This window comes from Oncorhynchus mykiss, chromosome 6, assembly GCF_013265735.2.
Source record: "Oncorhynchus mykiss isolate Arlee chromosome 6, USDA_OmykA_1.1, whole genome shotgun sequence".
Taxonomy (NCBI): domain Eukaryota; kingdom Metazoa; phylum Chordata; class Actinopteri; order Salmoniformes; family Salmonidae; genus Oncorhynchus; species Oncorhynchus mykiss.
This window is the reverse complement of record NC_048570.1, coordinates 2,418,174-2,441,819: the sequence shown is the minus strand read 5'-3', so window position 1 is coordinate 2,441,819 and position 23,646 is coordinate 2,418,174. Positions and strand designations below refer to the sequence as shown.

The following is a 23,646-nucleotide window of genomic DNA, read 5'->3' as shown; positions in this document are numbered from 1 at the left end:
GGTTACAACCTGTTGCCGTGTTACAACCGGTTACAACCTGTTGCCGTGTTACAACCGGTTACAACCTGTTGCCGTGTTACAACCGGTTACAACCTGTTGCCGTGTTACAACCTGTTACAGTGTTCTCACAGTGAAATGCTCACTGACAGGCCCTTAATAATGCAGTCAAGAAAAAAAAGAGAAAAAAAAGTGAAGTACTTACTAAAAATAAACTGAAGTAAAAAATGTAATAAACAAATAAAAAAGAATTATAGAGCAACAAAACAACAGTAGTGAGGATATATACAGGGGGTACTGGTACAGAGTCAATGTGCAGGCGCACCGGTTAGTTGAAGTAATTGAGGTAACATGTACATGCAGATAGTTATTAAAGTGACTATGCACAGATAGAGTAGCAGCAGAGTAAAAATGGGGGGTGGGGGCGTGCAAATAGTCCAGGTAGCCATTTGATTAGCTGTTCAGGAGTCTTATGGCTTGGGGGTAGAAGCTGTTAAGAAGCCTTTTGAACCTCAACTTGGACCTCCGGTACCATTTGCCGTACGGTAGCAGAGAGAACAGTATATTACTTGGTGCCTGGAGTCTTTGACCATTTTTTGGGCTTCCTCTGACACCGCCTGGTATAGAGGTCCTGGATGGCAGGAAGCTTGGCCCCAGTGATATACTGGGCCATACGCACTACCCTCTGTAGTGCCTTGCGGTCGGATGCCGATCAGTTGCCATACCAGGTGGTGATGCTCTCGATGGTGCAGCTGTATAACTTTTTGAGGATCTGAGGACTCATGTCAAATCTTTTCAGTCTTCTGAGGGGGAATAGGCGTTGTCGTGCCCTCTTCAAGACTGTCTTGGAGTGTTTGGACCATGATAGTTTATTGGTATGTGGACACCAAGGAACTTGGGACAGCTTGAAATTGCCAGTAGGTAAGCGCATGCTCAGATTACACATCCGGGTAATCCATCTGGCCCTGCAGAACTTGTGAATGTTGACCTGTTTAAAGGTCTTACTCACATCGGCTACGGAGAACATGATCACACAGTCATCCGGAACAGCTGATGCGCTCATGCATGCTTCAGTGTTGCTTGCCTCAAAGCGATGTGATAACTTGGCCTGGTATCATTAGTAAAAGGTTGGTATTTGATAACACTATTATAAATGTAGTGACTGTTCCAGTATACAGTCTTAAAGAAAAGGAACATCCAATCCACACCAGGGGTTCATCCAGTCCACACCAGGGGTTCATCCAGTCCACACCAGGGGTTCAGTAGAAGCAGGCCAAATGTTATGTGCTGGCATGCATCTACAGATGAGCGGTTTGTAGGCCTAACTACTGCAGAGCGGTTTGTAGGTCTAACTACTGCAGAGCGGTTTGTAGGCCTAACTACTGCAGAGCGGTTTGTAGGCCTAACTACTGCAGAGCGGTTTGTAGGTCTAACTACTGCAGAGCGGTTTGTTGGTCTAACTACTGCAGAGCGGTTTGTAGGCCTAACTACTGCAGAGCGGTTTGTAGGCCTAACTACTGCAGAGCGGTTTGTAGGCCTAACTACTGCAGAGCGGTTTGTAGGCCTAACTACTGCAGAGCGGTTTGTAGGCCTAACTACTGCAGAGCGGTTTGTAGGCCTAACTACTGCAGAGCGGTTTGTAGGCCTAACTACTGCAGAGCGGTTTGTAGGCCTAACTACTGCAGAGCGGTTTGTAGGCCTAACTACTGCAGAGCGGTTTGTAGGCCTAACTACTGCAGAGCGGTTTGTAGGCCTAACTACTGCAGAGCGGTTTGTAGGCCTAACTACTGCAGAGCGGTTTGTAGGCCTAACTACTGCAGAGCGGTTTGTAGGCCTAACTACTGCAGAGCGGTTTGTAGGCCTAACTACTGCAGAGCGGTTTGTTGGTCTAACTACTGCAGAGCGGTTTGTAGGTCTAACTACTGCAGAGCGGTTTGTAGGTCTAACTACTGCAGAGCGGTTTGTTGGTCTAACTACTGCAGAGCGGTTTGTTGGTCTAACTACTGCAGAGCGGTTTGTAGGTCTAACTACTGCAGAGCGGTTTGTTGGTCTAACTACTGCAGAGCGGTTTGTAGACAGCCTAGAGAAAACATGCTGTATTGGTAGTGTGCCTGCCTGCATGTGTCTTTACCCTGAGTAAGCTGCTGTATTGGTAGTGTGCCTGCCTGCATGTGTCTTTACCCTGAGTAAGCTGCTGTATTGGTAGTGTGCCTGCCTGCATGTGTCTTTACCCTGAGTAAGCTGCTGTATTGGTAATGTGCCTGCCTGCCTGCATGTGTCTTTACCCTGAGTAAGCTGCTGTATTGGTAGTGTGCCTGCCTGCATGTGTCTTTACCCTGAGTAAGCTGCTGTATTGGTAGTGTGCCTGCATGTGTCTTTACCCTGAGTAAGCTGCTGTATTGGTAGTGTGCCTGCCTGCATGTGTCTTTACCCTGAGTAAGCTGCTGTATTGGTAATGTGTGTACCTGCCTGCATGTGTCTTTACCCTGAGTAAGCTGCTGTATTGGTAGTGTGCCTGCATGTGTCTTTACCCTGAGTAAGCTGCTGTATTGGTAGTGTGCCTGCCTGCATGTGTCTTTACCCTGAGTAAGCTGCTGTATTGGTAGTGTGCCTGCATATGTCTTTACCCTGAGTAAGCTGCTGTATTGGTAGTGTGCCTGCATGTGTCTTTACCCTGAGTAAGCTGTCTCTGTGGCTGTCGTTGTTAAAGAGGAAGGTGGTGAAGACCGGAACATGGACGCTGTCAGACAGCACGGTCAGGTAGGTCTCTGAGAACTGGAAGGCCGGACCATGCTGCTGCTGTAGCTGCCACACACACTCCAGGAAGAGCAGGAACACTGGAGACTGGCTCTGAGAGGACGGACAGAGGGACACGGTTGTCACCTATACACCACAGTTGTGTGTTTTATTTTTAAACATACCGCTGGTCTCAAATCCTTGATTCCCCTACAGTCCTTGATTCTTAAAAATTCCTCTCCTTCTCAAAGCTCATTGGAGGAGGATGTCAAGGGGAGGGACTTGAGCCTTTCCTCCAATAAGCTCTGAGAGGGAGGCGGAAGAATCAAGGTTTTGATGGCTAGTTTAAATTGTCAGACGACAGAATAAACAAAAACAGGACACCCGGATCTTACCTCCACCTTGTCCTTGAGGTGTAGATGGTTGGAGCGATCCAGGAAAGCATGTCCTCCTGCTACCCACTCCTTCTGTACCAGACTCTGGAAGCCCAGAAGAGTTCTGTAGTAGGGGTCCAACATCAACTGGACCAGGCTGGAGACCACACAGCACAGGTCTGAACCGCCCTCCTCTGGAAAAATACAACACAATCTAACACCCAGTACAGGTCCTAACCAGCCTCCTCTGATACTATACGATATAGAGGTAGGACCCAGTACAGGTCCTAACCAGCCTCCTCTGATACTATACAATATAGGAGGTAGGACCCAGTACAGGTCCTAACCAGCCTCCTCTGATACTATACAATATAGAGGTAGGACCCAGTACAGGTCCTAACCAGCCTCCTCTGATACTATATAATATAGAGGTAGGACCCAGTACAGGTCCTAACCAGCCTCCTCTGATACTATACAATATAGAGGTAGGACCCAGTACAGGTCCTAACCAGCCTCCTCTGATACTATATAATATAGAGGTAGGACCCAGTACAGGTCCTAACCAGCCTCCTCTGATACTATACAATATAGAGGTAGGACCCAGTACAGGTCCTAACCAGCCTCCTCTGATACTATACAATATAGAGGTAGGACCCAGTACAGGTCCTTACCAGCCTCCTCTGCAACACAAACACATATTTAACTGTAGACTCAGCAACATGACGTAGACACAGCATAGGGGGTCAATTTCTTCAACGACTAAGAGCATTGAAGCGCGAGGGTCAACATCTCTTGTTGTTTTGGTACCCTGGGTACCACACTGTAAACAGCATATACTGTGTGTGACTGAGAGCAATGTCTTGCATCTCGCTTATCTCAATATCACCGGAGCTGCTCGTGGCAATGTCATTTAGCGGAGTCTACCTTCAATTCATGTCATTGTTTTTATAGAACCAGGAGGATAGTCAACTCAGCAACATCCTCACCTGAGTATCATTGTGGGACAAATGTTAAGCAAATAAAAATATGTCAAACAACATGTCAGGACACAGGATCTGTTTGGCCAAACCCCTTGTTAAATAAAATACAAGCTTCCTCAAATGGTCCTTACCCATAATGAGAACATTGGTGTTTTCCTTTTCCAGGCTCTCAACTACCTCCACGGCCTTCTGGAGACACTGTCTGCAACACACAAGACATTGGCTCGCCGCGCGTGAGACAAGACATTGGCTCGCCGCGCGTGAGACAAGACATTGGCTCGCCGCGCGTGAGACAAGACATTGGCTCGCCGTGCGTGAGACAAGACATTGGCTCGCCGTGCGTGAGACAAGACATTGGCTCGCCGCGCATGAGACAAGAAATTGGCTCGCCGCGCGTGAGACAAGACATTGGCTCGCCGCGCGTGAGACAAGACATTGGCTCGCCGCGCGTGAGACAAGACATTGGCTCGCCGCGCGTGAGACAAGACATTGGCTCTCCGCACGTGAGACATGATCCTAAACAAATACATTGGTAACACTGGTCAAATACTCAGTGGCCATTTGATTAGGCACACCCATCTAGTATTGAGTCAGACCCCCCCTTCCCCCGTCTCCAGAACAGCCGGAATTATTCAGGAGTATGGATTCTACAAGGTATGGCATTCAAAAACATTTCGATTGGTATCTAGGGACCTAACTTTAGCAAGGAAAACATTCCCCACACGGGTACACCACCGCCACCAGCCGGTACCGGTGACACCAGGCAGGATGGGTCCATGCACGCCAAATCCTGACTGCCATCAGAATGATGCAACAGGAACCGGGATTCGTCGGACCAGGCGATGTTTCTCCCCACTCTTCAATGGTCCAGTGTTGATGATGTCGTGTCCACTGGAGCAGCTTCTTCTTGTTTTTAGCTGATAGGAGGAAGCCCAGTGTGGTCGTCTGCTGCAATAGCCAATCAGTGACAAGGAGCGACAAGTTGTGTGTTCTGGGATGCTGTTCTGCACACCACTGTTGTACTGCAGTTGTGGCCCGCCTGTTAGGTTGCACGATTCTTCCCATTCGACTTCTGTCATCAACGAGCTGTTTTCACCCACACGACTGCCGCTGACTGGATGTTTTGTTTGTCACACCGTTCTCCGTAAACCCTAGACACTGTGGTGCGTTGAAAGAACCAGGAGGCCGGCCGTTTCTGAGATACTGAATCTGGCTCGCCTTGGCACCGACGATCATACCACGCTCAAAGTCTCTTAGGTCACTAGTTTTACGTTCAACCGAACAGTAGCGAGGCCTGTTTTATAGTGCAAACCACCTGGCTCACTGTCTGTAGGAGCAAACGGCGTGGTAAATAAACTTATAAACCTAATAAACATTATAAAAAACAGTAGTTTGGTTTTCAAATCTCACCTGATGATGTCCAGCCATCCACAGTTGTCCAGTGAGGAGAACCATTTCATATCGGACATCCAGAACTCTGTTGTATTGTCGATCAGGAAGAACTGTTTGAATTTGTTGTAAGACAACAGGATGTCCTGAACGGTCGGCAGTGTGTCGGACAGGTCTTCTGTCTTTACGGAGTACAGGTGGTTGTGAGCCACCGCCGTCAACATTCTGCAACACACCTCACAGTGTTACACAACAGTCGGTACATTTCATAAACATTTAAAAAAATATATATATATATATAAACATTTAAAAAGGTAGGACTGGAAAAAAAGCCATAAAATCACAACTTATCAAAATCAATACATACATAAGCATTAATTACTATTAAAAACACAGACAATACGATGTAACCAATCAGGATGTCTTTTACTTCTCCATGTAGGTTTGTGGGACGTTGTCCTCTTGTACCAGGGGTATTGAGGCGGTTTTAAACAAGGCACAGCCGCTATGATGAGACCAGCACCACATCTGAAAACAGACATTATCAAATACATTCATTCATTTATTTGTATACTGACCCCAATACAGCAAGTGAAGAGTTACGGTCATATAATTCAAATGTGATATATTCAATATTAATCAAGTACCAGACACAAAACGACTTAAATAAAAACCCCAACACATACCGGTAATCCCTTTCCCTGGTACTTAGTCAAGTCTTCGTCCGAGACGTTTGTTGGGACTATAAAATACTGAGGCAACCTGCAGGAAATAGACGTTTTGGTTTACTCATAACATGATACAACAGGAAATAGAGGAATCCAAGAGAACGACTTCAACCAAAAGCATGTTGATCAGGATTCAACGTCTTGATATGTAACTAGCATGTTACAGCAGTTATATTTCCCACGGCATTGGTCAGCTGTTTAAATAAAATGTCCGTACTTTGGAGAGAGCTCGAAGTTGCTGTTCTCCGACACCACTCTACAGTTTCCTTTAGTTCTCTTCATGTCTTGAGTCCAGTCCTCCACGGAGTCAAACATCACAGTCTGCTTTTTCCTCTGCGCCTCTGGAAAACACAAGGTACTGTCATTTTTTATGTCTGTGTCCCCCCCCCTCCCTCCTCACTGTGTGAACAGGTCACAGTCACCACGCTAGACAGCATTTCTATCTATGTAATCTGCACTTCTCTGCATCTCTGGAAAACACACACAAGTCAGTGTTACTTACAATGGCTCTCTACAGATCCTACAGATCCTACAGATCCTACAGATCCGAGACAGATCTGAGACTACATCTGTATTAGTCATCGTCATGGTTTCCGGTCAACATTCTAGAATGACGTTTATTTTTATTGTCTCCTCGCTACAACTCCCCAACGGGCTCGGGAGGCGAAGGTTGAATCATGCGTCCTCCGAAACGCCAAACCGCGATTCTTAACACCCGCCCCGCTTAACCCTGGAAGCTAGCCAGGTTAGAGAACGATGAGCTAAGTAAAAGCCCCCCCCCCCCCCCCCGGGCCAAACCCGGACGACGCCAACTGTGCGCCGCCCTATGGGACTCCCGATCACAGCCGGTTGTGATACAGCCTGGGTCTGTAGTGACGCCTCTAGCGCTGCGATGCCTTAGGCCCCTGTGCCACTCGGGAGGCCTTGTGCATAGACATTCTGTAACAGGTTGGTGATAATGACAGTGGTAAGACAGCGTAAACAGAGCTCTGGCATGCAGGCTAGCAGATCTCAGAGTTAGAGAATAAAAAATAACAACATGCATTGGTCAAAACTGAAGTCACATTGTCAAAACTCTTCACACAGTCAGCGAAACAGAAGTGTCTGTGGACCAAACTGTGGATCATTTTTCATTGCTTTCACACAAAATGCATTCAAATGACCACATTCTCCAAAATCCATCAACTCTGTTCTCATTCATACTCCGCCACCTGCAAAACTATGTATTTGCAGCACACGTTTTCAAATGCTAACACACCGTTTCCAAAACTGTTAAAAACACATTCAACACAGAATGATGGCAAATGTCGTGAATTTCTGCAGGAACCAGACTGAAACCTATAGAAAATCTCAGCAGGATATTTAATCATTCCAAACACATCTGAAAGCCGACCCACGAGTCATGTTTTTAGTCTCGTTACCAAACAGACAAAAAGAGGACTGCTTCGGGATGATTTAGTTTGGAAACATGGATCAAGGGAGACAGGTTGGTGGGGGAAGAAGAGTGGCAGGGAGAGGGAGACAGGTTGGTGGGGGAAGAAGAGGGAGACAGGTTGGTGGGGGAAGAGTGGCAGGGAGAGGGAGACAGGTTGGTGAGGGAAGAAGAGTCGCAGGGAGTCAGGTTGGTGGGGGAAGAAGAGTGACAGGGAGAGAGAGACAGGTTGGTGGGGGAAGAAGAGTGGCAGGGAGACAGGTTGGTGGGGGAAAGAAGAGTGACAGGGAGAGGGAGACAGGTTGGTGGGGGAAAGAAGAGAGGCAGGGAGAGGGAGACATGTTGGTGGGGGATAGAAGAGTGGCAGGGAGAGGGAGACAGGTTGGTGAGGAAAGAAGAGTGGCAGGGAGAGGGAGACAGGTTGGTGAGGAAAGAAGAGTGGCAGGGAGAGGGAGACAGGTTGGTGGGGGAAGAAGAGTGGCAGGGAGAGGGAGACAGGTTGGTGGGGGAAGAAGAGTGGCAGGGAGAGGGAGACAGGTTGGTGGGGGAAGAAGAGTGGCAGGGAGAGGGAGACAGGTTGGTGGGGGAAGAAGAGTGGCAGGGAGAGGGAGACAGGTTGGTGGGGGAAGAAGAGTGGCAGGGAGAGGGAGACAGGTTGGTGGGGGAAGAAGAGTGGCAGGGAGAGGGAGACAGGTTGGTGGGGGAAAGAAGAGTGGCAGGGAGAAGGAGACAGGTTGGTGAGGGAAGGAGGAGAGGCAGGGAGAGGGAGACAGCGTGGAGGACAAAGGAGAGGAAGACCAAGAGAAGTAGTCTCTGATGAGATGACGGACATAATTACTGACCATTGTAAACCATGGTCTCTCAGAGAGAGACGGGTTGGTGGGGGAAGGAGAGTGGCAGGGAGAGGGAGACAGGTTGGTGAGGGAAGGAGGAGAGGCAGGGAGAGGGAGACAGCGTGGAGGACAAAGGAGAGGAAGACCAAGAGAAGTAGTCTCTGATGAGATGAGGGACATAATTACTGACCATTGTAAACCATGGTCTCTCAGAGAGAGACAGGTTGGTGGGGGAAGGAGAGTGGCAGGGAGAGGGAGACAGGTTGGTGAGGGAAGGAGGAGAGGCAGGGAGAGGGAGACAGCGTGGAGGACAAAGGAGAGGAAGACCAAGAGAAGTAGTCTCTGATGAGATGAGGGACATAATTACTGACCATTGTAAACCATGGTCTCTCAGAGAGAGACGGGTTGGTGGGGGAAGGAGAGTGGCAGGGAGAGGGAGACAGGTTGGTCGGTGGTGTCTCAGAGAGGACGGTTTAAAGGTTCAACCAACCAGCGTTCAGCAGTTGCATCAATAGTACGAATTTACCGGCAAAACAACATGTTGAGATGTGCTTCCTTCCAATGATAACTGAACTACATATTACAGTACAATAACAGTGTGTTCACATTTTTACATGTACTGACATCTAGAAATATATTGATTTGTTTTGTGTTTTTCAGTAGGATCCAAAAGGTTGCCTTCCACAGGAAGGAGAGGCAGAATATTATCCGATGCGCAGGAAATTGCCATGGTTGCCATGGTAATTGGCAACAATGCAATAAAACTGCAGGAAGTTCGGGACAGAGTGCTGGCAGAAAATATCACTGTTGGGAATGTGAATACGGTCAGCACAACGACAGTTGCCAGAGTCCTAGAGAAACATGAAACAAGGATGAAGCAGTTGTACCCTTTAAGAGAAACGGGGAACGTGTGAAAGAACTCCAGTATCAATATGTCCAGCTAAGATGTCTGCTCAATAACCAAACAGGGTACATACACAGCTATGCATAATGTAAAGTACTGTAAAACTGTGGATTTACTGTATTTCAGAGAGTAATGGAGAAGCCAGGCGAACAGCACATCATCCACAAAGATACGCTGGATTCAACACGCCCGCAGGGGAAGACATGTGATTGGATAGAGGGCAACCGTGGATGTCTCAGGCCAGAGAGGAGCTAACTTCACAATGTGTGCAGCACTGTGCAACGATGGTTTGCAAACCACTCATTGACCCCCCTACAACACAGAGAGGCTCATTTATTTCCTGGATGAATCTGCATAATCGACTTGTGCCAGCGGAGAAGAGAGGGGCATGAAACTCCCCTCTACCTTCGTTGTTGTGTGGGATAATGTGGCATTCCACCACTCTGCTGCACTGCCTTCGTTGTTGTGTGGGGTAATGTGGCATTCCACCACTCTGCTGCACTGCCTTCGTTGTTGTGTGGGGTAATGGGGCATTCCACCACTCTGCTGCACTGCCTTCGTTGTTGTGTGGGGTAATGTGGCATTCCACCGCTCTGCTGCACTGCCTTCGTTGTTGTGTGGGATAATGTGGCATTCCACCACTCTGCTGCGCTGCCTTCGTTGTTGTGTGGGGTAATGTGGCATTCCACCACTCTGCTGCACTGCCTTCGTTGTTGTGTGGGGTAATGTGGCATTCCACCACTCTGCTGCACTGCCTTCGTTGTTGTGTGGGGTAATGTGGCATTCCACCACTCTGCTGCACTGCCTTCGTTGTTGTGTGGGATAATGTGGCATTCCACCCCTCTGCTGCGCTGCCTTCGTTGTTGTGTGGGATAATGTGACATTCCACCACTCTGCTGCACTGCCTTCGTTGTTGTGTGGGATAATGTGGCATTCCACCACTCTGCTGCACTGCCTTCGTTGTTGTGTGGGGTAATGTGGCATTCCACCACTCTGCTGCACTGCCTTCATTGTTGTGTGGGGTAATGTGGCATTCCACCACTCTGCTGCACTGCCTTCGTTGTTGTGTGGGATAATGTGGCATTCCACCACTCTGCTGCACTGCCTTCGTTGTTGTGTGGGGTAATGTGGCATTCCACCACTCTGCTGCACTACCTTCGTTGTTGTGTGGGATAATGTGGCATTCCACCACTCTGCTGCACTGCCTTCGTTGTTGTGTGGGATAATGTGGCATTCCACCGCTCTGCTGCACTGCCTTCGTTGTTGTGTGGGGTAATGTGGCATTCCACCACTCTGCTGCAGTCAGACTGGTTTACGACACATCCAAGGATATCAGTACTATTCCTGCCTCCATACTCCCCCTTCCTAAACCCCATAGAGGAGTTTTTCTCTGTGTGGAGGAGGAAGGTTTATGACCACCATCCACATGACCAGATGTCCTTACTGGAAGCTATGAATGCAGGGTGTGGAGACACTTCTCCTGAAGACTGCCCATTGTGAGGAGACACTTCTCCTGAAGACTGGCAGGGTGTGGAGACACTTCTCCTGAAGACTGCCCATTGTGAGGAGACACTTCTCCTGAAGACTGCCCATTGTGAGGAGACACTTCTCCTGAAGACTGCCCATTGTGAGGAGACACTTCTCCTGAAGACTGCCCATTGTGAGGAGACACTTCTCCTGAAGACTGCCCATTGTGAGGAGACACTTCTCCTGAAGACTGCCCATTGTGAGGAGACCCTTCTCCTGAAGACTGCCAGGGTTGGATTAGACATTCCAGGAGATACTTTCCATGATGCATCAGCAGAGAAGAAATAAGATGTGATGTTGATGAGAACTTGTGGTCAAATGCAGGAGAGAGGGAGAACCAGAACCCTCACAGTACCTTACAGTATGAGTGATTATACTATACATGTTGATGAGAACCAGAACCCTCACAGTAATGTACAGTATGAGTGATTATACTATACATGTTGATGAGAACTAGAACCCTCACAGTACTGTACAGTATGAGTGATTATACTATACATGTTGATGAGAACTAGAACCCTCACAGTACTGTACAGTATGAGTGATTATACTATACATGTTGATGAGAACTAGAACCCTCACAGTACTGTACAGTATGAGTGATTATACTATACATGTTGATGAGAACTAGAACCCTCACAGTACTGTACAGTATGAGTGATTATACTATACATGTTGATGAGAACCAGAACCCTCACAGTACTGTACAGTATGAGTGATTATACTATACATGTTGATGAGAACTAGAACCCTCACAGTACTGTACAGTATGAGTGATTATACTATACATGTTGATGAGAACTAGAACCCTCACAGTACTGTACAGTATGAGTGATTATACTATACATGTTGATGAGAACCAGAACCCTCACAGTACTGTACAGTATGAGTGATTATACATGTTGATGAGAACTAGAACCCTCACAATACTGTACAGTATGAGTGATTATACTATACATGTTGATGAGAACTAGAACCCTCACAGTACTGTACAGTATGAGTGATTATACTATACATGTTGATGAGAACTAGAACCCTCACAGTACCATACAGTATGAGTGATTATACTATACATGTTGATGAGAACTAGAACCCTCACAGTACTGTACAGTATGAGTGATTATACTATACATGTTGATGAGAACTAGAACCCTCACAGTACTGTACAGTATGAGTGATTATACATGTTGATGAGAACTAGAACACTCACAGTACTGTACAGTATGAGTGATTATACTATACATGTTGATGAGAACTAGAACCCTCACAGTACTGTACAGTATGAGTGATTAAACATGTTGATGAGAACCAGAACCCTCACAGTACTGTACAGTATGAGTGATTAAACATGTTGATGAGAACCAGAACCCTCACAGTACTGTACAGTATGAGTGATTATACTATACATGTTGATGAGAACCAGAACCCTCACAGTACTGTACAGTATGAGTGATTATACTATACATGTTGATAAGAACTAGAACCCTCACAGTACTGTAAAGTATGAGTGATTATACTATACATGTTGATGAGAACCAGAACCCTCACAGTACTGTACAGTATGAGTGATTAAACATGTTGATGAGAACCAGAACCCTCACAGTACTGTACAGTATGAGTGATTATACTATACATGTTGATGATAACTAGAACCCTCACAGTACTGTACAGTATGAGTGATTATACTATACATGTTGATGAGAACTAGAACCCTCACAGTACCGTACAGTATGAGTGATTATACTATACATGTTGATGAGAACTAGAACCCTCACAGTACCGTACAGTATGAGTGATTATACTATACATGTTGATGAGAACTAGAACCCTGTACAGTATGAGTGATTATACTATACATGTTGATGAGAACTAGAACCCTCACAGTACCGTACAGTATGAGTGATTATACTATACATGTTGATGAGAACCAGAACCCTCACAGTACTGTACAGTATGAGTGATTATACTATACATGTTGATGAGAACTAGAACCCTGTACAGTATGAGTGATTATACTATACATGTTGATGAGAACTAGAACCCTGTACAGTATGAGTGATTATACAATACATGTTGATGAGAACCAGAACCCTGTACAGTATGAGTGATTATACTATACATGTTGATGAGAACCAGAACCCTGTACAGTATGAGTGATTATACTATACATGTTGATGAGAACTAGAACCCTGTACAGTATGAGTGATTATACTATACATGTTGATGAGAACTAGAACCCTGTACAGTATGAGTGATTATACTATACATGTTGATGAGAACTAGAACCCTCACAGTACTGTACAGTATGAGTGATTATACATGTTGATGAGAACTAGAACCCTCACAGTACCATACAGTATGAGTGATTATACTATACATGTTGATGAGAACTAGAACCCTCACAGTACTGTACAGTATGAGTGATTATACATGTTGATGAGAACTAGAACCCTCACAGTACTGTACAGTATGAGTGATTATACATGTTGAGAACCAGAACCCTCACAGTACTGTACAGTATGAGTGATTATACTATACATGTTGATGAGAACCAGAACCCTCACAGTACTGTACAGTATGAGTGATTATACTATACATGTTGATGAGAACTAGAACCCTCACAGTACTGTACAGTATGAGTGATTATACTAGACATGTTGATGAGAACTAGAACCCTCACAGTACCGTACAGTATGAGTGATTATACTATACATGTTGATGAGAACTAGAACCCTCACAGTACTGTACAGTATGAGTGATTATACTAGACATGTTGATGAGAACTAGAACCCTCACAGTACTGTACAGTATGAGTGATTATACTATACATGTTGATGAGAACTAGAACCCTCACAGTACTGTACAGTATGAGTGATTATACATGTTGATGAGAACTAGAACCCTCACAGTACTGTACAGTATGAGTGATTATACTATACATGTTGATGAGAACTAGAACCCTGTACAGTATGAGTGATTATACTAGACATGTTGATGAGAACTAGAACCCTCACAGTACTGTACAGTATGAGTGATTATACTAGACATGTTGATGAGAACTAGAACCCTCACAGTACTGTACAGTATGAGTGATTATACATGTTGATGAGAACTAGAACCCTCACAGTACTGTACAGTATGAGTGATTATACTATACATGTTGATGAGAACTAGAACCCTCACAGTACTGTACAGTATGAGTGATTATACTATACATGTTGATGAGAACTAGAACCCTCACAGTACTGTACAGTATGAGTGATTATACTATACATGTTGATGAGAACCAGAACCCTCACAGTACTGTACAGTATGAGTGATTATACTAGACATGTTGATGAGAACTAGAACCCTCACAGTACTGTACAGTAGGAGTGATTATACATGTTGATGAGAACTAGAACCCTCACAGTACCGTACAGTATGAGTGATTATACTATACATGTTGATGAGAACTAGAACCCTCACAGTACTGTACAGTATGAGTGATTATACATGTTGATGAGAACTAGAACCCTCACAGTACTGTACAGTAGGAGTGATTATACATGTTGATGAGAACTAGAACCCTCACAGTACTGTACAGTAGGAGTGATTATACATGTTGATGAGAACCAGAACCCTCACAGTACTGTACAGTATGAGTGATTATACTATACATGTTGATGAGAACTAGAACCCTCACAGTACTGTACAGTATGAGTGATTATATTATACACGTTGATGAGAACTAGAACCCTCACAGTACCGTACAGTATGAGTGATTATACTATACATGTTGATGAGAACTAGAACCCTCACAGTACCTTACAGTATGAGTGATTATATTATACATGTTGATGAGAACTAGAACCCTCACAGTACTGTACAGTATGAGTGATTATACTATACATGTTGATGAGAACCAGAACCCTCACAGTACTGTACAGTATGAGTGATTATACTATACATGTTGATGAGAACTAGAACCCTCACAGTACTGTACAGTATGAGTGATTATACATGTTGATGAGAACTAGAACCCTCACAGTACTGTACAATATGAGTGATTATACTATACATGTTGATGAGAAATAGAACCCTCACAGTACCGTACAGTATGAGTGATTATACTATACATGTTGATGAGAACTAGAACCCTCACAGTACTGTACAGTATGAGTGATTATACTACACATGTTGATGAGAACTAGAACCCTCAGTACTATACAGTATGAGTGATTATATTATACATGTTGATGAGAACTAGAACCCTCACAGTACTGTACAGTATGAGTGATTATACTACACATGTTGATGAGAACTAGAACCCTCACAGTACCGTACAGTATGAGTGATTATACTACACATGTTGATGAGAACTAGAACCCTCACAGTACTGTACAGTAGGAGTGATTATACTACACATGTTGATGAGAAATAGAACCCTCACAGTAACGTACAGTATGAGTGATTATACTACACATGTTGATGAGAACTAGAACCCTCACAGTACCGTACAGTATGAGTGATTATACTACACATGTTGATGAGAACTAGAACCCTCACAGTACCGTACAGTATGAGTGATTATATTATACATGTTGATGAGAACCAGAACCCTCACAGTACTGTACAGTATGAGTGATTATATTATACATGTTGATGAGAACTAGAACCCTCACAGTACTGTACAGTATGAGTGATTATACTATACATGTTGATGAGAACTAGAACCCTGTACAGTATGAGTGATTATACTATACATGTTGATGAGAACTAGAACCCTCACAGTACTGTACAGTATGAGTGATTATACTATACATGTTGATGAGAACTAGAACCCTCACAGTACTGTACAGTATGAGTGATTATACTATACATGTTGATGAGAACTAGAACCCTCACAGTACTGTACAGTATGAGTGATTATACTATACATGTTGATGAGAACTAGAACCCTGTACAGTATGAGTGATTATACTATACATGTTGATGAGAACTAGAACCCTCACAGTACTGTACAGTATGAGTGATTATACTATACATGTTGATGAGAACTAGAACCCTCACAGTACTGTACAGTATGAGTGATTATACTAGACATGTTGATGAGAACTAGAACCCTCACAGTACTGTACAGTATGAGTGATTATACTATACATGTTGATGAGAACTAGAACCCTCACAGTACTGTACAGTATGAGTGATTATACATGTTGATGAGAACTAGAACCCTCACAGTACTGTACAGTATGAGTGATTATACTAGACATGTTGATGAGAACTAGAACCCTCACAGTACTGTACAGTATGAGTGATTATACTATACATGTTGATGAGAACTAGAACCCTCACAGTACTGTACAGTATGAGTGATTATACTATACATGTTGATGAGAACTAGAACCCTCACAGTACTGTACAGTATGAGTGATTATATTATACATGTTGATGAGAACTAGAACCCTGTACAGTATGAGTGATTATACTATACATGTTGATGAGAACTAGAACCCTCACAGTACTGTACAGTATGAGTGATTATACATGTTGATGAGAACTAGAACCCTCACAGTACTGTACAGTATGAGTGATTATACTATACATGTTGATGAGAACTAGAACCCTCACAGTACTGTACAGTATGAGTGATTATACTATACATGTTGATGGTTTTTTGTAATTATTATTGCCGTCCTGGAATTTCAGGAATTAGTTTTATTTACAAGTACATTACCATATGCAAAGATATATATATATATTTAAAACAAAGAGGCTATTGAAGCAAATTGTTGCATTTCTGATTCATTCTTGTTACATATAATTTAGTCAATCAACTGAAAAGGTGTTATTCTTATTCTATAATGAAATACTGATTTATGTGAAAAATCATACAAACTTCAAAAGAGAAAAGTTCATCATTTATGTAATGCCCCTTGTTAGTGTTTTTTAGATCGGTGTGTTACGAGGGACAATGTTATGCTTTCTGAGTGAGAATTGTTGCCAGTGTTCTGGTCCAACCAATTGATTTTGAGATGACTGAAGTGTTTTGGTGGTTTGAGTGAGTTTTGGAGGGGAGATGAACCGTTTGGCCTCAGATTCTTGTTGGTAATGCATACTGTGTGAAGAGTTTTGAAAAAGTGGTTTCAGTGTTGACCGACGTTTGTTAGCGATTGAACAAAAACTGTAATACCAGCCCTGTCTGGGGCATGCAGGCTAGTAGATCTGTGTTAATACCAGCCCTGTCTGGGGCAGGCAGGCTAGTAGATCTGTGTTAATACCAGCCCTGTCTGGGGCATGCAGGCTAGTAGATCTGTGTTAATACCAGCCCTGTCTGGGGCAGGCAGGCTAGTAGATCTGTGTTAATACCAGCCCCGTCTGGGGCTTGCAGGCTAGTAGATCTGTGTTAATACCAGCCCTGTCTGGGGCAGGCAGGCTAGTAGATCTGTGTTAATACCAGCCCTGTCTGGGGCTTGCAGGCTAGTAGATCTGTGTTAATACCAGCCCTGTCTGGGGCAGGCAGGCTAGTAGATCTGTGTTAATACCAGCCCTGTCTGGGGCAGGCAGGCTAGTAGATCTGTGTTAATACCAGCCCTGTCTGGGGCATGCAGGCTAGTAGATCTGTGTTAATACCAGCCCTGTCTGGGGCATGCAGGCTAGTAGATCTGTGTTAATACCAGCCCTGTCTGGGGCAGGCAGGCTAGTAGATCTGTGTTAATACCAGCCCTGTCTGGGGCAGGCAGGCTAGTAGATCTGTGTTAATACCAGCCCTGTCTGGGGCAGGCAGGCTAGTAGATCTGTGTTAATACCAGCCCTGTCTGGGGCAGGCAGGCTAGTAGATCTGTGTTAATACCAGCCCTGTCTGGGGCATGCAGGCTAGTAGATCTGTGTTAATACCAGCCCTGTCTGGGGCATGCAGGCTAGTAGATCTGTGTTAATACCAGCCCTGTCTGGGGCAGGCAGGCTAGTAGATCTGTGTTAATACCAGCCCTGTCTGGGGAATGCAGGCTAGTAGATCTGTGTTAATACCAGCCCTGTCTGGGGCAGGCAGGCTAGTAGATCTGTGTTAATACCAGCCCTGTCTGGGGCATGCAGGCTAGTAGATCTGTGTTAATACCAGCCCTGTCTGGGGCAGGCAGGCTAGTAGATCTGTGTTAATACCAGCCCTGTCTGGGGCAGGCAGGCTAGTAGATCTGTGTTAATACCAGCCCTGTCTGGGGCAGGCAGGCTAGTAGATCTGTGTTAATACCAGCCCTGTCTGGGGCAGGCAGGCTAGTAGATCTGTGTTAATACCAGCCCTGTCTGGGGCAGGCAGGCTAGTAGATCTGTGTTAATACCAGCCCTGTCTGGGGCAGGCAGGCTAGTAGATCTGTGTTAATACCAGCCCTGTCTGGGGCATGCAGGCTAGTAGATCTGTGTTAATACCAGCCCTGTCTGGGGAATGCAGGCTAGTAGATCTGTGTTAATACCAGCCCTGTCTGGGGCAGGCAGGCTAGTAGATCTGTGTTAATACCAGCCCTGTCTGGGGCAGGCAGGCTAGTAGATCTGTGTTAATACCAGCCCTGTCTGGGGCATGCAGGCTAGTAGATCTGTGTTAATACCAGCCCTGTCTGGGGCAGGCAGGCTAGTAGATCTGTGTTAATACCAGCCCTGTCTGGGGCATGCAGGCTAGTAGATCTGTGTTAATACCAGCCCTGTCTGGGGCATAGAGACTAGTAGATCTGTGTTAATACCAGCCCTGTCTGGGGCAGGCAGGCTAGTAGATCTGTGTTAATACCAGCCCTGTCTGGGGGAGGCAGGCTAGTAGATCTGTGTTAATACCAGCCCTGTCTGGGGGAGGCAGGCTAGTAGATCTGTGTTAATACCAGCCCTGTCTGGGGGAGGCAGGCTAGTAGATCTGTGTTAATACCAGCCCTGTCTGGGGAATGCAGGCTAGTAGATCTGTGTTAATACCAGCCCTGTCTGGGGCAGGCAGGCTAGTAGATCTGTGTTAATACCAGCCCTGTCTGGGGAATGCAGGCTAGTAGATCTGTGTTAATACCAGCCCTGTCTGGGGCAGGCAGGCTAGTAGATCTGTGTTAATACCAGCCCTGTCTGGGGCAGGCAGGCTAGTAGATCTGTGGTAATACCAGCCCTGTCTGGGGGAGGCAGGCTAGTAGATCTGTGTTAATACCAGCCCTGTCTGGGGGAGGCAGGCTAGTAGATCTGTGTTAATACCAGCCCTGTCTGGGGGAGGCAGGCTAGTAGATCTGTGTTAATACCAGCCCTGTCTGGGGGAGGCAGGCTAGTAGATCTGTGTTAATACCAGCCCTGTCTGGGGAATGCAGGCTAGTAGATCTGTGTTAATACCAGCCCTGTCTGGGGCAGGCAGGCTAGTAGATCTGTGTTAATACCAGCCCTGTCTGGGGCATGCAGGCTAGTAGATCTGTGTTAATACCAGCCCTGTCTGGGGAATGCAGGCTAGTAGATCTGTGTTAATACCAGCCCTGTCTGGGGCAGGCAGGCTAGTAGATCTGTGTTAATACCAGCCCTGTCTGGGGCATGCAGGCTAGTAGATCTGTGTTAATACCAGCCCTGTCTGGGGCAGGCAGGCTAGTAGATCTGTGTTAATACCAGCCCTGTCTGGGGCAGGCAGGCTAGTAGATCTGTGTTAATACCAGCCCTATCTGGGGCAGGCAGGCTAGTAGATCTGTGTTAATACCAGCCCTGTCTGGGGCAGGCAGGCTAGTAGATCTGTGTTAATACCAGCCCTGTCTGGGGAATGCAGGCTAGTAGATCTGTGTTAATACCAGCCCTGTCTGGGGCAGGCAGGCTAGTAGATCTGTGTTAATACCAGCCCTGTCTGGGGAATGCAGGCTAGTAGATCTGTGTTAATACCAGCCCTGTCTGGGGCAGGCAGGCTAGTAGATCTGTGTTAATACCAGCCCTGTCTGGGGCAGGCAGGCTAGTAGATCTGTGGTAATACCAGCCCTGTCTGGGGGAGGCAGGCTAGTAGATCTGTGTTAATACCAGCCCTGTCTGGGGGAGGCAGGCTAGTAGATCTGTGTTAATACCAGCCCTGTCTGGGGGAGGCAGGCTAGTAGATCTGTGTTAATACCAGCCCTGTCTGGGGGAGGCAGGCTAGTAGATCTGTGTTAATACCAGCCCTGTCTGGGGAATGCAGGCTAGTAGATCTGTGTTAATACCAGCCCTGTCTGGGGCAGGCAGGCTAGTAGATCTGTGTTAATACCAGCCCTGTCTGGGGCATGCAGGCTAGTAGATCTGTGTTAATACCAGCCCTGTCTGGGGAATGCAGGCTAGTAGATCTGTGTTAATACCAGCCCTGTCTGGGGCAGGCAGGCTAGTAGATCTGTGTTAATACCAGCCCTGTCTGGGGCATGCAGGCTAGTAGATCTGTGTTAATACCAGCCCTGTCTGGGGCAGGCAGGCTAGTAGATCTGTGTTAATACCAGCCCTGTCTGGGGCAGGCAGGCTAGTAGATCTGTGTTAATACCAGCCCTGTCTGGGGCAGGCAGGCTAGTAGATCTGTGTTAATACCAGCCCTGTCTGGGGCATGCAGGCTAGTAGATCTGTGTTAATACCAGCCCTGTCTGGGGAATGCAGGCTAGTAGATCTGTGTTAATACCAGCCCTGTCTGGGGCAGGCAGGCTAGTAGATCTGTGTTAATACCAGCCCTGTCTGGGGCAGGCAGGCTAGTAGATCTGTGTTAATACCAGCCCTGTCTGGGGCATGCAGGCTAGTAGATCTGTGTTAATACCAGCCCTGTCTGGGGCAGGCAGGCTAGTAGATCTGTGTTAATACCAGCCCTGTCTGGGGCATGCAGGCTAGTAGATCTGTGTTAATACCAGCCCTGTCTGGGGCAGGCAGGCTAGTAGATCTGTGTTAATACCAGCCCTGTCTGGGGCATGCAGGCTAGTAGATCTGTGTTAATACCAGCCCTGTCTGGGGCATAGAGACTAGTAGATCTGTGTTAATACCAGCCCTGTCTGGGGCAGGCAGGCTAGTAGATCTGTGTTAATACCAGCCCTGTCTGGGGCATGCAGGCTAGTAGATCTGTGTTAATACCAGCCCTGTCTGGGGGAGGCAGGCTAGTAGATCTGTGTTAATACCAGCCCTGTCTGGGGGAGGCAGGCTAGTAGATCTGTGTTAATACCAGCCCTGTCTGGGGCAGGCAGGCTAGTAGATCTGTGTTAATACCAGCCCTGTCTGGGGCAGGCAGGCTAGTAGATCTGTGTTAATACCAGCCCTGTCTGGGGCAGGCAGGCTAGTAGATCTGTGTTAATACCAGCCCTGTCTGGGGCAGGCAGGCTAGTAGATCTGTGTTAATACCAGCCCTGTCTGGGGCAGGCAGGCTAGTCGATCTGTGTTAATACCAGCCCTGTCTGGGGCAGGCAGGCTAGTAGATCTGTGTTAATACCAGCCCTGTCTGGGGCATGCATGCTAGTAGATCTGTGTTAATACCAGCCCTGTCTGGGGCAGGCAGGCTAGTAGATCTGTGTTAATACCAGCCCTGTCTGGGGCAGGCAGGCTAGTAGATCTGTGTTAATACCAGCCCTGTCTGGGGCAGGCAGGCTAGTAGATCTGTGTTAATACCAGCCCTGTCTGGGGCAGGCAGGCTAGTAGATCTGTGTTAATACCAGCCCTGTCTGGGGCAGGCAGGCTAGTAGATCTGTGTTAATACCAGCCCTGTCTGGGGCAGGCAGGCTAGTAGATCTGTGTTAATACCAGCCCTGTCTGGGGCATGCAGGCTAGTAGATCTGTGTTAATACCAGCCCTGTCTGGGGCAGGCAGGCTAGTAGATCTGTGTTAATACCAGCCCTGTCTGGGGCAGGCAGGCTAGTAGATCTGTGTTAATACCAGCCCTGTCTGGGGCAGGCAGGCTAGTCGATCTGTGTTAATACCAGCCCTGTCTGGGGCAGGCAGGCTAGTAGATCTGTGTTAATACCAGCCCTGTCTGGGGCATGCATGCTAGTAGATCTGTGTTAATACCAGCCCTGTCTGGGGCAGGCAGGCTAGTAGATCTGTGTTAATACCAGCCCTGTCTGGGGCAGGCAGGCTAGTAGATCTGTGTTAATACCAGCCCTGTCTGGGGCAGGCAGGCTAGTAGATCTGTGTTAATACCAGCCCTGTCTGGGGCAGGCAGGCTAGTAGATCTGTGTTAATACCAGCCCTGTCTGGGGCAGGCAGGCTAGTAGATCTGTGTTAATACCAGCCCTGTCTGGGGCAGGCAGGCTAGTAGATCTGTGTTAATACCAGCCCTGTCTGGGGCATGCAGGCTAGTAGATCTGTGTTAATACCAGCCCTGTCTGGGGCAGGCAGGCTAGTAGATCTGTGTTAATACCAGCCCTGTCTGGGGCAGGCAGGCTAGTAGATCTGTGTTAATACCAGCCCTGTCTGGGGCAGGCAGGCTAGTAGATCTGTGTTAATACCAGCCCTGTCTGGGGCAGGCAGGCTAGTAGATCTGTGTTAATACCAGCCCTGTCTGGGGAAGGCAGGCTAGTAGATCTGTGTTAATACCAGCCCTGTCAAGTCACCGCTCTGTGAACATGCGGCAAGCAATGAGAGGAGACCGAGAGAGACCGGAATTTAACACCACACTAAACAATGTTGTGGGACAGCTTCATAGCTGCTCGTCATACTCTGTCAATGCAAGTTACCAGTCCATGACCACAAGGAAGAGAGAGGAGAGACCCTGACAGAGGAGCTTTGAGGAATGTCACAGCAGACATCTCCTGGCCGGGACAGACAAAGGCCCTGTGGAGTCCTGCCTGACGATGAGAGGGGATGTGACAGTGGGCCACTACGGGGATCCTTTATCTCACCAACAGCTCTGTAAAAAGCCCTCCAACACACGTCCTGTTAGGGCTGGAACCCATCATGGGTAACCATAGTAACACCCCCACATTCCAGGAAGCTGATTTAGGGCTTCTCTCACTACCTCAGCCTTCTGCTCACAGAAAACATGCAGAAATATTACTGAGAGACAACTAGAACGGAGGCTTCCACACATTTTCTTTTTGCGGTGACACATCAGGACATTCACTATAGCCACCCGGATACGAGGTGTTCTCCACCGTAACTATAGCTACCCGGATACGAGGTGTTCTCCACCGTAACTATAGCTACCCGGATACGAGGTGTTCTCCACCGTAACTATAGCTACCTGGATGCGAGGTGTTCTCAACAGTAACTATAGCTACCCGGATACGAGGTGTTCTCCACCGTAACTATAGCTACCCGGATACGAGGTGTTCTCCACCGTAACTATAGCTACCCGGATACGAGGTGTTCTCCACCGTAACTATAGCTACCTGGATGCGAGGTGTTCTCAACAGTAACTATAGCTACCCGGATACGAGGTGTTCTCCACCGTAACTATAGCTACCTGGATACGAGGTGTTCTCCACCGTAACTATAGCTACCTGGATACGAGGTGTTCTCCACAGTAACTATAGCTACCTGGATACGAGGTGTTCTCCACAGTAACTATAGCTACCTGGATACGAGGTGTTCTCTACAGTAACTATAGCTACCTGGATACGAGGTGTTCTCCACCGTAACTATAGCTACCTGGATACGAGGTGTTCTCCACCGTAACTATAGCTACCTGGATACGAGGTGTTCTCAACAGTAACTATAGCTACCCGGATACGAGGTGTTCTCCACCGTAACTATAGCTACCCGGATACGAGGTGTTCTCCACCGTAACTATAGCTACCCGGATACGAGGTGTTCTCCACCGTAACTATAGCTACCCGGATACG

The 23,646-nt window shown here is 46.7% G+C and overlaps 1 protein-coding gene across 1 annotated transcript in view; it reads right to left on the bottom strand.

The window, feature by feature from the left end:
- Positions 1-23,646, bottom strand: part of mtmr12 (myotubularin related protein 12) — a 36,240-nt gene that overhangs the window by 4,651 nt on the left and 7,943 nt on the right. The window contains exons 7-13 of the mRNA XM_036979210.1: positions 6,422-6,545; positions 6,163-6,238; positions 5,907-6,004; positions 5,498-5,701; positions 4,219-4,289; positions 3,129-3,301; positions 2,671-2,847 (exon numbers count right to left, since the gene is read on the bottom strand). Coding sequence (XP_036835105.1) covers positions 2,671-2,847; positions 3,129-3,301; positions 4,219-4,289; positions 5,498-5,701; positions 5,907-6,004; positions 6,163-6,238; positions 6,422-6,545 — 923 coding nt within the window. The remainder of the gene's footprint in view (positions 1-2,670; positions 2,848-3,128; positions 3,302-4,218; positions 4,290-5,497; positions 5,702-5,906; positions 6,005-6,162; positions 6,239-6,421; positions 6,546-23,646) is intronic.